The 13785-nt window shown below is 40.0% G+C and overlaps 1 protein-coding gene across 1 annotated transcript; it reads right to left on the bottom strand.

Moving 5' to 3' along the window:
* Positions 1-1443: 1443 nt before the first annotated feature.
* On the bottom strand, positions 1444-13659 carry SRD5A1 (steroid 5 alpha-reductase 1). Its single transcript, XM_041475946.1, has 5 exons — positions 13301-13659; positions 11112-11278; positions 7163-7264; positions 4917-5067; positions 1444-2720 (listed from the first exon to the last, which is right to left on the bottom strand). Exons 1-5 carry the CDS (start codon positions 13624-13626, stop codon positions 2654-2656), a joined length of 813 nt encoding a protein of 270 aa, XP_041331880.1. The 5' UTR covers positions 13627-13659; the 3' UTR covers positions 1444-2653.
* Between the last annotated feature and the right edge of the window lie 126 nt (positions 13660-13785).

Raw genomic sequence — 13785 nt, 5'->3', positions numbered from 1 at the left:
GAAACCAAAGCCTAAGCTTCATGGGTTGAGATAATGACCAGGAGAGATCATTCATCAAATATTGCCACAGACAAAAGAGACTCAAATTTGGGATATTAACTGAATTTATTACTAACAAAAACAGAGAAGGATAATGAAAAGTGAAATACATATTAAAAACACCTTCCCTCCACCTTTCTCTTCTTCCCAAGGTCTACCTCCTCCCCCAGGGAGGCTCAGGGAGACAGGGAAGGGGGGCCATGATCAGTTCATCACCTGTGGTTTCTCCTGCTCTTCCAGGAGAGGAGGCCTTCCCCTCCAACATGGGGTCCCTCCCACAGGAGACAGTTCTCCATGAACTCCTCCAGTCTAAGTCCATCCCATGGGCAACAGCTCTCCATGAACTGCTCCAGCGTGGATTGCTCTTCCACAGGGTGCAGCTGTTCAGGCAGAGGCTGCTCCAGTATGGGTCCCCACAGGGTCACAAACCCCACCATGAAACCTGCCCCAGCATGGGCTCCTCTATCCAAACATTCCTGTCACAACCCTGCTCCAGCACAGGCTTCCCATGGATTCACAGCCTTGTCTCAGGCAGCCACTTGCTCTGGCATGAGGATCCTCCACAGGCTGCAGGTGGATCTCTGCATCCCCATGGTCTTCCATGGGCTGCAGGGGCACAGCTCCAGCAGGGGAATCTCAGCTCCAACACCTGAAGTGCCTCCCCCCACTCCTCCACTTGGTGTCTGCATAGATGGTGCTCTGCCCAAGAACATTTTTTTTTTCCTTTCTTAAATATGTTATTACAAAAACATTGCTGTCCTTCATGATGGGGTCAGCCTTGGTCAGGAGCAGGTTGAGCAGGTTGGCCCTGGGACAAGCTGGCACTGGCTCCGAAAGACATGGGGGAAGCTTCTAGCAGCTTCTTACAGAAGTCACTCCTGTCGCCCCCATCACTAAAATCTGGCCACACAACCCCAAAAAAAAAAGATATTAATTCACCATAAACTACGTAAGTGTTTAAACACCTTGGGTAGATAGTGGTTTTTGAATCTGATATTTTTTTTCCACTAAAAGAGATTTTGATAGGTGGATAATTTAAAAAAGAAGATTTTAAAAAATGCTGCAGAGATGACAGGATTTAGAAATACTCTGATATGTAAGACTAAGATTCTAAAATTATCTTCAGAATATGCTTTAAGTGAACTATTGAACTTTCATTGTCAAATAATTCCATTTTAGCATTGAGTAGTAAATCAAACTCTTCACCATTCTCTCTCTCCAGCAAGCATCATGACTGCTCATCAAAACAAATCTTACTGCAATGCCCTACTGGAAAACTTAGCATCTGGCAAAATTACGTTACTAATTTGTTTTGAAGAACATAACCCAACACAGAAGTGCAAACAGAGCAGAAGACACTTTGCAAAAGTTTGAATTCCATTTATTTTCAAATTATATTAGCAGCAGAGTTTTGGGGTTTTGTGGAAAGTTTTTTAAAGTTAGTGTTCATTTGTTTGTTTTTAAAATTTTTTTAATTATTAGAATTTGGTTGTTCATTTGAGGGCTTTGTCGGATTGTTTGTGTTTTTTTTTAGTTTTCCCTTGAGTTGTTTTGGTTTTGTTTTTTTTTAGTGTCAGCAATTCTAAAAGATTCCCTATTATTACAATCATGCAAAAGACACAGATAACTTGAAAATCTGTATGCTTGGGATCTCATCATGTTCTTGGATCCATTCTGGAGTCCTTTGTGAGCAAAAGGTTGGGGTATGAGAATGGACAAAAGGCTCCAGAATTTTAGAATTAAAAAATCATCTAGAATGTTAGCAACAGAAGAAGGAAGACACTTGATTTTTTTAAAAAAGTATAGTAAGAAAAAATTTTTAAATAGGTTTTTTTTATAAATTAAGTTAGAAAATATTACACAATTGTTAACAATGCTAGATTGGCCTAAGTATCCTAAGTAGACTTCCAAAACCAGTTTAGAGTGAGAAAACACATATTGCATATTGAGATAGCTATCAATTTTAAGAGGTAGATGACAATATTAATCTATTAGCAGTACAACTTTTATGTAAATACCATTAGATATTGTCTGTACAGTGTTCCTATATTTGTAAGAGTGCAAAGAGAAGGAAAAACACTGCCTCTCATCTAAAAGCAACTACATTCATCTAATTCCTTGGTCTACATCACCAGCTCTTCTGGAAATGCAGGTGAGGGGAATTTAAAGGCTTAGTAAGGCAAGGAAAAAAAATAAAATCAACCCTATTTGTGTATGTAGGCAAAACACACCACTCAGACTGCAGCGAGGGTGGCTGAGCCCACAGCACAATCCTCAGGACAGCTTGGCTATATTGAGTGGAAACAGCAGAAGCCCTCACAGACAGAAAAAGAAGCATCAGAAGTCATGCACAGTACTTCCCATGATGCCAATTCAGACTCGTTGCCTAATGTATTTATGAAGGTGCTTCACTGCTGGGAAAGCATTTCTGTTCCTATTCACCCTGTCCATCAGATTTCTGGTTTACCATTAAGAGGAAAAAGCAGTAAGTAATAGCAGCACTGACAGAAAGGCTTTGTCACAGTGATGATCCCAGTGTATTGCTAACATGCCAGCATCTGTAAAACGTTGGCTGTTACTGAAAGCATCCATCTCAAAGTGTTAAAAGCACAGCTCAGTACAAAAATGGGATGACAATTTTTCTGTCCTTTGGATAGTCTTCAAATTTCTCAAGGTACCATCTGAAAAACAAAGGAAAATCTGATGAGTATTGAGTCTTCAAAACACTGCTGAGGAAATGAAATAATTGTGCAGTGTTTAATTTAATCCATACACATTTTTGTCTACAAAAACAAACAAACAAACAAACAAACAAAAACACAAAAAAAAAACCAACTTTATAACCTACTCTGGATAGAAAAATGGCATTTACTGCACTCATCCTAATGACATCTAATCACCAAATATAACAAAACTAAGTTACAGGTGCCAGCAATGGGAAACCAAATCAACAGATGCGGTGAGATATGTCAGAGAAGGAATAACCCATTCTTTCAAAACGTATGGTGTTACACATACTGAATATTTAAACATTTTAAAATTAGAGGAAGAAAAAATAAAATCAAAAGCATGTCATTGCATAATGACTTCATGTGGAAGCAAGGGATACTTCACACACTGGAACGAGAGTCCCATTCTGCATAGAAGTTTCTTTGGCTGCAGTTAGAATTTGGGTAATCAAACAACACGATGAACATTGTACTTACCTTATTGCTAACACCTTCAAAAGCCATCACTGTTTTCAAATCCAGACAATTAAATAAATGCAGAGCACTATCAGATATTATTTGTGTTTTCACCTTTCATAACAAGCATGCTCACTCCCATTTTTGAATATTTATTCTGCTTTTATGAAATGAAAGAACTAAGTTCACCTGGGCTCCTCGAAATTGCAGATATTCATAATATCAATAGCTAACTGCAAGATCAAAGCTGGAATAAACAGAACAAAACATGCAATGCACGATAACCTGCATCTAGGGAATACAATTATTACACTATTTACCCATTTCAGTCATTTATTCTAAGTTTTTTTTTTTTAAATAAACAAACTACACTAACATGTTTCTTCACTTACATGGATTTGCTATTTTTAGTTGCTTGGGGATTTTTTCCTGTCCCCTATTCCATTTTCATACATTTTTCCTGTAGTGTAAAAAACTTCCTTTAACAACATTTAGCTTTTCTTGATGTTCTGAAAGAGTGCCATCAAGGCTTAAGATTGATGGAAACCAACCATGGAATTTGAGCCTGAAGAAGGTAATATATAAGGAGAGGCAGGAGAACCTGTCCTTGCTTCATCTTGCAAGGAGGAGACACTGAGAACTCAATTGGATGAGGCCTGGGCAACTGGGCAGAGCCTTGTGGTTTGCCACACACCAGCTGACTGGACAACCTTCAAATGCTCCTTCCAACTCAAGATACTCTGCAATTCTGGTCACTAATAGCAGGTGATGAAACAGGAAGAGACAGTCAAAGGCAACAGGTTTGGAAGGCTCAGGTTGGATAGTGGAAGAAACTTGTTCACTGGGAGGGTATTACAGACCCAGAACATCCTACAAACAAGGGACAGGAAAACCTCTTTCTGGAGGTTTTTAGGACTCCATTAGACATAGACATAGCTTCCTGCACAGACAGTAGAGTTTTTCAACCTGTTTCCTCCTTAAATTCATGTTTATTTCCTCTTATGCCACTGAGTTTCAACATGAGAACCAAAGGAGGAAGCTGAAAATAACCAAAATAAAATTAACATGCTCAAATTCTCTTAAGCATGCTATTCCTTAATGAGAATCCTTTCAGGAAACAAGTGTCCCCAAACTATGGTTCTTCTTGTCAGCAGGAGGTCCTTCTTGTTAGCACACTATAAATACAGTATGTGAACAGTCAGAACAGAACAGAAACAGACCAGAGACTTCATTAAATATCATCTATCAGAACTGTTTTCCTAATATCCATACAATTGATTATAGACAATATGATACAGACATGACCATAAAGTGTGCCTGTTAAAGACAGCTTGAGTGATTTTCAGAAGTTTATATATTAGAGAAACATTTGAGAAGAGAAACTACAGTATTTGATTAATTACGACAATATTGCTAAAATTGTCTATAATCTTTAGAGATCCAGGATGAACTATCTTCATTTAAACATTATTTTGACCACCTTCTTGTACTGTGTTTATCCTCTGTACTTTTCTGCTGAAATTCTGCAGTACTTAATCTTCTCAGAGTATTCTCTATCATATTCTGCCCTACAGGAGCAGTCTCTTTCACAAGACTTGCTCTGCAACATCCCTGTAGGATGAGGTATAATTTGTGAAATGGAAATGCAGCGTGGTATAGAGACAACAGAACTGACAAGGCAGGAACACTTACTTGTGGTGTTGTCTTGCCCTTGAACCCAGGATGAAGAGAGTACACAACGCAAATGCAAAGCTTTCAATGGTGCAGCAGGCAAGGGCAAACCCAAACCATTCCAGGATCTCTCCAAAAAAGTTGGCTCCACTGACATATTCAAACATTCCTCCTGAAAGCAGGACAGTTACGTCAAAATACCATAGTAAAGATGTTCAATGTTACCTTTCCTGTACACCAAGGAGCTATATCACCAGTGTCTATTTGATCTTTAAAGGCAGTGGAGACTGCTTTTCAGTTCAAGCTGTACTATGAAGAACTATGTACACTTCAGACCTCATTCTACAACAGACCTTTTGTAGCTCCTCTTTTCCTCTTTAAATAAAGAAAAGCAGATTTACTAGCATCAGAAGCAAGTACATGCCTTTGTGAATAATTACTTAATGACATGTTCTTTGATCATACACTAAAACTTTTTAAAAATATGTAGAAATAGAAGACATACTCCCCTTGAGTCCCAGAAAAATACTCATAGGGTTAGTTATCCTACAAATTTTTATTTCTTTAAGTACTTTAGAAAAAAAGTGAATTATGAACAATATTATTATTATGAAGTAAAGTTCCAAATTTATTCTCTAGCTTACAAAGTTATTGAACTTTTGTTCCCATTCCTCATCAGATCTGCTGTTTCAGCCTCTACACTCAGTGAAAATTTGGCAATCTGTGTTAACTCGATTGTAGACAATTGTGCATAAACAATTAGTACTCAGCTTCTGGGAATTTTATAAATTAAGAATTTCACCCTAATTCCAAAGTTGGTGCACAAATGGATAACATCTCAGTATTTGCTTTACCAGTGGGACTAAACAAACAAGTATTTGGCAAATGTAATAAAGGACATGTTTTGACGTTGCTCTAATTACACTACTTTTGTGACAAAAGAAAAGTGACATTCTGACTTAAACTGGATAAACAACATCAAAAAGACCAGCTCCTCCTGATCTTACAGCAAATAACATTTCCTTCAGAACCTTTTTGTACACTCAACACACTATAGTATGTTCATATTAACTTTTCACATGAGCACATCAATTTACATCTAGTAAAATTACAATTATTTTCACCTTCTTAGTGAAAAATAACATACCTTATATATCTTAGTTACTACAGTTTTATTTAAAAAAATTAACAACCAAGAAAAAGCAACAACTTAAAAAAAAATGTAGCAAGATAACAGAATTCAGAGGTAGTATTATCTTTCTGCTCTCAGTGAGTGTAAAACGTACCCAGATGTGTGCCTGTTCCCAAAAGTGATAATAAACCGTAACATTTCAGTATAGGCTCCATAAGAAAGCCTTTCATATTCTCCATTTTTCCATGAAGGCCAGAACTTCCAATGCCAAATTCATTTGGACTTCTGTCCTCTTTTCCCTGTGTCTCCCTTTTCAAAATTGTTGTTCTCCAATTACTTTAGGAACCTCCCTCTTATATCAGACATGAGATGGGTCACATGCCAAGTGCTTTCTTCATTCCCCTGCTGCCCCCACACTAAGTGAATAATTTAGGTCTTTCTTTTCCACCCACCTGCTGAAAGTTGGGCAATGCTCTTACAATTTTACTCCTTTTAAAAAATATAGCCAATGTTGGTCAAGAAACCCAAAGATTTGCACAAGCCAAGTGATATAATGAAACAGATTCCTTACAATACTTGGCTTAAGAGGAAAAAAAAATGTTTTCCAAACTATAAAATCACTTCCTGTGGTAGAAAACAAAATGCTATTTCCAGTTGCCTCTTATATAATAAATTGCTATCTCCTCTAAAATACACCAAGCTTTAGAAGGCCATTTTCACACAGAATCATTTTAGACTGGAAGGGATCTCTTGAGATAATCTTGTTCAACCTCCACTGTTGAAGCAGGGTCAGCCAGAACAGGTTGTTCAGGACTATGCCCAGTCTGGTTTTGAGTCTCCCTCCAATCTCTGAGCAACCACCTGTGTGTTTGACCATCCTCCCAGCCAAAAAAAAAAAAAAAAAAAAAAAAAAATTCAGATATAATTTCATGTGCTTGAATTTTGTGTCCACTGCCTCTGGTCCCGTCTCACCACTAAGGAGAGCCTGGTTCTCTCTTCTTCATAATATATAAACTTTGGTAAGATCTCCCTGAGCCTTCTCTTTTCCAGTCTAAAGAGTCCAAGCTCTCTCCACCTCTTCTTATATGAGAGATACTTCCTTTTGTTGTATTAATTTCTGTACCATTTTACTTACCTCTTGGTATCTTGTAACCAGTTTCCCCTGGTTTTCTCAGATTTCTGAGAATATGATCAGAATGAATATTGATGGCCATACCAATCAACCATCCTAAAAAACCTGAAGAGAAATATTGAAAATACTATATTTAGGGCATTGTGTTTGTTCAGAAAAGAAACTGCAGTCTGATATTATATTAGGCATATTGTCTCAAGGCAGTAGTAAGGTAAGCAGCATAAACAGTTCTGGTGACATCCTGCACAGTCCCAGTCCCACACTGTGCTCTTCAATCAGCAGAGCTCACAGTATCAACACTTCCCTAGCTGGGAAATAGCACTGTAAAAATGAACATACTTCTTATGTTGGTAGACTTATATAAATGTATGTATGTGCATAGATGCAGATGTAATGTGTATGTTTCCCTAACTTCAACACAGAAAAACAAATACGCTAAAATTTTACACACTGAAAGCAACAACCATTTTTAATCTTCCCAGAGGGACAATCTTCGCCCCACTCTCCTTTGACTATTTTACTGATAGCATATCAGAATCTACCCAACAGACTTCTGTGCAATAAAAGGAATACAACTGTGAAGGAGTTAACGTACCATTTACTCGTGCCATTCAGCAAAATGGTTTAGCCATTTATTACAGCCTTTCACAGAAACTGAGATTGTTGTCACATTCTGCATACTTATGTTGCCATGAGGGTGGGATAAATCAAAAGGAATTTAGGACTAAAATTCAGTATTTTTATCCCTTGGCAACATGTTACCTATGTTGTTTTCCCTTGGAGGCACCATTCCCTGCTGATAAAGAACAGATAAGGTCTGTGTTTTGAGGTTAACCAGTGCCTCATCTCAGATGCTGTGATTAGTTTTTCCAACAAGACACAATAATCTGCAGCATCCAGATACCTATCAATATTTGGAGAGACACTGGTAACCCACATCCCTTGCCTACAAGATTATATCCAGCTTTGGACAGTGCATACACACTCTTCAGGTTTGATGTGTGAAGAGAGCAGAGGTGACATGTGTGCTTAATTACCTGGTTGCCAGATAAAAAGCTTCATGCAACAGTTGAGGTGCTGATGTTCTGTAACCTGCACCTTGTGAGTTACAGGTGCTGTTCTGCTTTGCAGAGCTGCTACTAAAGAAGTGTTTTGATGCACAAAACAGTTAGCCATCAACACTCGAAGGAAGCAGTTGAGTAGGGACTTAAAGGAGCAAGAAAAGACATGGCATACTGCAAAGGTTTTGAAGAAGCTAAAGCAAGCAAAGGAAGAAAGGAGTTTCCATCTAAAAGTGCAGATAGATTAAGAAAGGACACAAGAGTGAGGCGCAGAGGTGTTGGTGTCCTGTTTGTTGCAGTCACCACTTCAGGGTATCACCAGCTCTCTTGGTAAGTTCACAAGATCTTTATTGGCATACAGGTGTAAGGTTCATGGTGAAAGATTATGACTTTGTTTGCAAGCTCATGGTTCTGCATTTGAAGCAGAACATTCCTGTTTCCTCTGAAAACACGTAAGTTCACTGCTCTGAACTAAACCAACACAGTCCAGAGAAACCATGAGAAAATGACATTAAAACAACATTCCTGCTCCAAATAAGTTGCTGCTGTAGACATAAGTTATTGTGTTCCCCAAAACAGACAAACCATACAATAAGGTTTCACAGGTTCCACTTGTCTGAAACTTCTCACCATGACAGTTAATCAGCCTGACTTCTCCAAACTTCTGTACTCACTGGAAATTTCTCATTTCAGCTTCCAGATTTTGAACCTTGGTTGGCTGCTACTTGTAGACATTAATTTATCTTCCACATTTAATTTCATACAGCTTAAGAAATATCCTATTAATTACCAGGAAACATGCTTTCTTGCTATAGTTATTTTCTAATATTCTAGTAATTTTTTTTAGTAATTTTAAACAGAAACTTAAAGACATTGTCAGATATTTTTTAAGTACTAGAACATAACAGTCCAGTTGTTCAGGGAGTACTGAGTGTACAATGCTTCATTTTGGCATTAGCTTTGACCAAAGCCATAAGCATAAACTGCAGGTATTTGGAGGTTCCCAGCTGGGATGAACACCAAATAGCAATTATAAATTGCTAAGATCCAATTATGTTGGTATGAACTACAAAACAAAAAAATTCCAAAAGATATTCTAATTACAGGAATAAAAAAAAGAAAAATAAAGTCTTCAGTTTAGCTGTTTAATGGGCATGCCAAATTTTATCTCAAGATTTGTTGGAATTACAATCTTAAAAAATCAGCAGTGGTCACACTGTTAAAGTGGTTGATATGTACACCAGGAATCTTCACCTCCTTAATTTTCAGGATAACTTTTTAAAGCACTATATTGACTAACAATAGTCACCAGAGCAACACTTCACTTATGTTTAGTGGTACTAGAAATATAAATAAGCATGTATTTCAAACTGGTATTATTTGGAAAAAAAGCAAACAAACAAAACCACAAACACAAACCAAACTAATTCATGCACAGAAGTATTCATAATTGAAGGCAGATGAATTGTCATTTATACATTTGAATCTTTCAGAAATCCTTGAAAATTAAAAAAAAAAACCAAAAAACCCACCCAAAAGAACCCAAGGAAACTTGAGCAACAAGTGTTATTAACTTGATTTTTTTAAAAGATATTTGAGTAAGGAGGAACTGATTTATGGCTCCTTAATAATGATTCATTCACAGCCCTGTATTGAGATATCTTTCAACTAAGGTACTGAAAAAAAAGCCTGCCTGGATTCAGTCTTCAATAGTCTTTTAATTTTTTTTTTCTGGATCCTGGTTTAAGGAAAATGGAAATTTTAAATGACCAAGAAAATTTCAAATATAGTCTAGTGTCCTCTGAAGTCTTTCCCTTGTACCTCAGTTTCTCAATTTTTAGCAGACAAACAGAACTGCCTCCTAATCTTGGCAAGAGAATCTACCTATATTGAAATTTCTTCAACCTTATATTCATGACAGCACGCAGCACAGTTGTCCTCTATTGTCATCCAAAATAACACTAGAATAAAGACAAAAAAATTGCCTTTTTTTTTGTTGTTGTTGTTGTAAAAGGCTTGAGAAATAAAGGAGAAACACTAACTTGCTCTGGCCACAGAATAACAAAAAGGAGGGTACTGACTCAGATCAAGGATCTACACAGTCCACTACTCTGCCTTTGACTGATGAGGCAAAATATTGTGGTCTATCTTCGATGAAAATTATCTTTCTGTAAAGACTTCATTGGGAAATGATACTATCATTTTGACAGTAGGCAAAAGTAGATGTCTAGGAAACAAAAAAATTGAGTAAATAAAATACTTGGTCGCTAAACACCTTAGGTTTTTAATCATATCCCTGGCTTCAAGTATAATTGTAACCTCACTTCCCAATTGGGAGTGAATGATCAACCCCTCCACCCCTTCCTTGTGTGGCCAGTTTGTCATTTGACAAAGTCACCCCCCAATTACAAGGGCAGCTGGATTGGCACTGTGTGTGTATCCAGTGTAGATATCCTGACACCAAGGACTTGAAGCATTTGCCATGGTATGTCAGTGGTTAGCAGCTACCCTTGCTAGATTTTTTACGCCATGAATTCGTTACTTCAGTTTAATCTACATGTTAGACAAAAAAGCTTGGCTTCTTCTAAACCTGCATGCTGCTGGTTCCAGGTAGGGTTTCAAGCTTCTACAAGAAAAAAAAAAATACATGACCTGGATTCACTTGGCTATTAGAGAGTAAAGATGACAATCAGATCATCTAACACTGCAGAAAGAAGAGTCAGTTCACAGGTTAAAAAAAGGTTAAAAGGCCTCCAGCTACACCAATGAGAAAATTATGAGAAGACTTATAAAACAGCATTGAAGATACTATAAAATCACAATAAAAAATTAAGAGCTATGAAGGCAGAGGAAAATTACACCTGGTGTTCTCATAGCATGATTTAACTCACCTGTAATGAAGCGTGAGTCGCCCAGCCAGCCTGGAGGGTAGGTTGCATAGGTGGTTAAGCTTCGGCCCTGCAAGTACCCATTGAAAACACAGAACAGAAGCGCTAACACAAAAGTGAAAAACGGCGTTGGTTTTCCTTCACGGATCAGAAGAGGAAAGATGAGCGCCCTGTAGTGAACAAAGAAAAGAAATTGTATTGTATTAACCACAAAAAAAAGACAGTTTTGAAGTCCAAACACTGTCCACGCTACCCTACTTTACAAATTCTCAGCACCAGCCCTTGGTGTCTGTTTGAAAGGATAGCTGCACTTGCTTTAACATCTAAAACATTTTTTTTTTCCTAGTTGGAATTACAAGACCAGTCCTCTCTACCGTATGGCAGAAATTTTGAACTTTGCATCCAAAGCAATTACTTTGATGACAGGAATAAAGACAACTGATATTAAGCACAGTCCATTTTTGTTCCTAAACCCTCAGTTGTATCAAGCTTTCTGAGATGAGCTAGGAAACAAGACCCTCCACTAAATTCCCCCAGCATTTTCAGGGGGAAAGTCAATCCCCTTTAAATTAACTGACCTCAGTTTCCTCCCTACCCTGTAAGCCAAAACATTAATTGCTTCACCTTGACAGTTTTGGTCTACTCTATGACACCTCTAAAGACTTGACAAACCCACAATTGCCATCCCATTTGGGAAAGGAATCTTGATTGCTTTTCCTGGGGGATTATGCAAGTAAACAAACTAGCTCCAAACAAGAAGAGCAGGTGAATGCTCCTGTGCTCTTTCTTGTGGAACTAGCCAACTCCCAATTGTCTATTGATTTAATTATGATCTATAATACAGAAGCAGGATCACTGAAGCCTGAGCATTCTTCACGTGTTTTCCACCTACCCAAGGACCACTACTTCAAAATAACCTTTCCAAAGGAAGTACAACCCTAACAGCTTTCAAAAAAGAGTAATAATTTTGTTACAGGATTATTTAAAGCATGCAATGCTACAACAAACAGAACTAGATAACAGAGGTCTCTTCCAGTCTGCGTTTACCTACAGAAGAGTCCCTTGGGTTTGGCAATAGCAATAAGCAACTGGAAAAAAAGAAACTGCAGCATAGCTCATCTTTTTGTACAAATCATTTCCTCACATTCCCAGTAATTCCCAGACATCAAGGATGAGTTAAGATCCTATGTAAAAACTTATGTATTTACGCCTAAGAATCGAAAAAGGGGGAGCAAAGACACAATTGTAGGTTTTCAAAGGCAGCCTCCAGGCAAACCATATGTCTTATACCTTCCCACTGCAAGGCTGTCAAATACTCTTGATCAAAAGCAAGAGCTTTTCTCAATATGTACCAGAAAATAACACATCAGCCACACAAGGGGCTTAAAACAAACCTGACAAATCTAACCCTCCTGTCTTGGTGGCAAATTTACGTGTGGAGTATGACAAGTAGCTACTGTCCATAACTTGAAGGGAACAGCAAGATCGCCCCTGGGCTCCAACTAAGCTGCCTTCTCTAAGTATTTTTAAAAAATGCCTGAATACTCTCGACTACCTGACAACATAGGGCACTCAGCCTCAGCTTTGCCAGTATTTTAATGAATCATTGAATATGCTGAGCTGGAGGAAACACACAGGGCTCATCCAGTCCAACTCCTGCAACGAACGCTATGTTGAAAGACAATGTTAAACAATATAATTAGAAAACAGCAATTGTTTAGCAACATCAAGATTATATCAGTACACGGTGCTGAACTTTCCTTCTTGTAACACAGTGACCTTAAGACGGTCTGGTCAATCCACTGCTGAAGCGGGAGTCACAGCAGCAGCAGCAGGAGCACAGGGATGGAGCGGCGCGCTGCGGGAGCGCCCGGCGCTCCGTTTGCACGCCGGAGCATCACAGTGCACTGCGCCCACAAGGCAGCCTGCACCGCATCGCCACGGCCATTCACCCGGCTACCGTAACAACACAGGGCACATCTTCTGCAGCGAAGCAGAAGAGACGTCAGTGACTACTATGTTAAGTAACAAACGCTCATTAACAGAACCTGAACCCCTTCGGTCGGGAAGCAGCAAGCAGGTATCTCTGTGAAGACCGATCCCTTCTCCTGCCCCCAGCACGGCACGAGTCCCCGCCATCCGCCCCGGCCCCGCCGGTGCCCGCGGGCAGCGCCGCCCACCCGACCCCGCACCTGTGCGCGTAGTGCAGGAGGAAGCAGCCCAGCAGCACGCGGTTGGGCCGGGCGGCCGCGACCGCCCCGCCACAGGCGGCGAGCCCGAGCGGGACGAGGAGGGAGGGCAGCTCCTGCAGCGCCCAGGCGGGGCGGGCGGGCAGCAGCCAGCCGAAGCGCCGCGAGGAGTACCGGCCGTAGGGCATGGGGATGAAGCAGAGCAGCAGGGCGGAGGCGGCGCCCAGCGCCATCAGCCCGTAGGAGAAGAGCTCCATCAGCCGCCGCTCCTCGGGGCCCTCGGCCCGGCGCCACAGCGCGCACACGCCGCCATCGCCGGCAAACCCCATCGCGCTCCGCCGCCTCGCTTCATCTGGCACCGCCAGTGGCCGCCGGGGGCGTGCCCGCCGCCGCCCCGCCCGTTGTGGGTGGGGCGGGGCTGGGCCGGGCCGGGCCCGGCGCTCGGGAAGTTCCGCCGGGAAGCAGCGCCGGGAAAAGGCGGGTCCGCG

Source organism: Pyrgilauda ruficollis, unplaced genomic scaffold, assembly GCF_017590135.1.
Source record: "Pyrgilauda ruficollis isolate IOZ18807 unplaced genomic scaffold, ASM1759013v1 scaffold37, whole genome shotgun sequence".
NCBI lineage: Eukaryota > Metazoa > Chordata > Aves > Passeriformes > Passeridae > Pyrgilauda > Pyrgilauda ruficollis.
This window is presented reverse-complemented; position numbering and strand designations above follow the sequence as displayed.

Bases quoted from the DNA above. Each gene is read 5' to 3' on its own strand.
- SRD5A1 (XM_041475946.1), bottom strand. From the start codon at position 13,626: ATGGGGTTTGCCGGCGATGGCGGCGTGTGCGCGCTGTGGCGCCGGGCC. The intron at 5,068-7,162 runs GTAAGTAAAATG...TCCTGCTTTCAG, and splicing joins TGGTTACAAGATACCAAGAG to GAGGAATGTTTGAATATGTC. The intron at 2,721-4,916 runs GTAAGTGTTCCT...TTTGTTTTTCAG, and splicing joins AGGGCAAGACAACACCACAA to ATGGTACCTTGAGAAATTTG.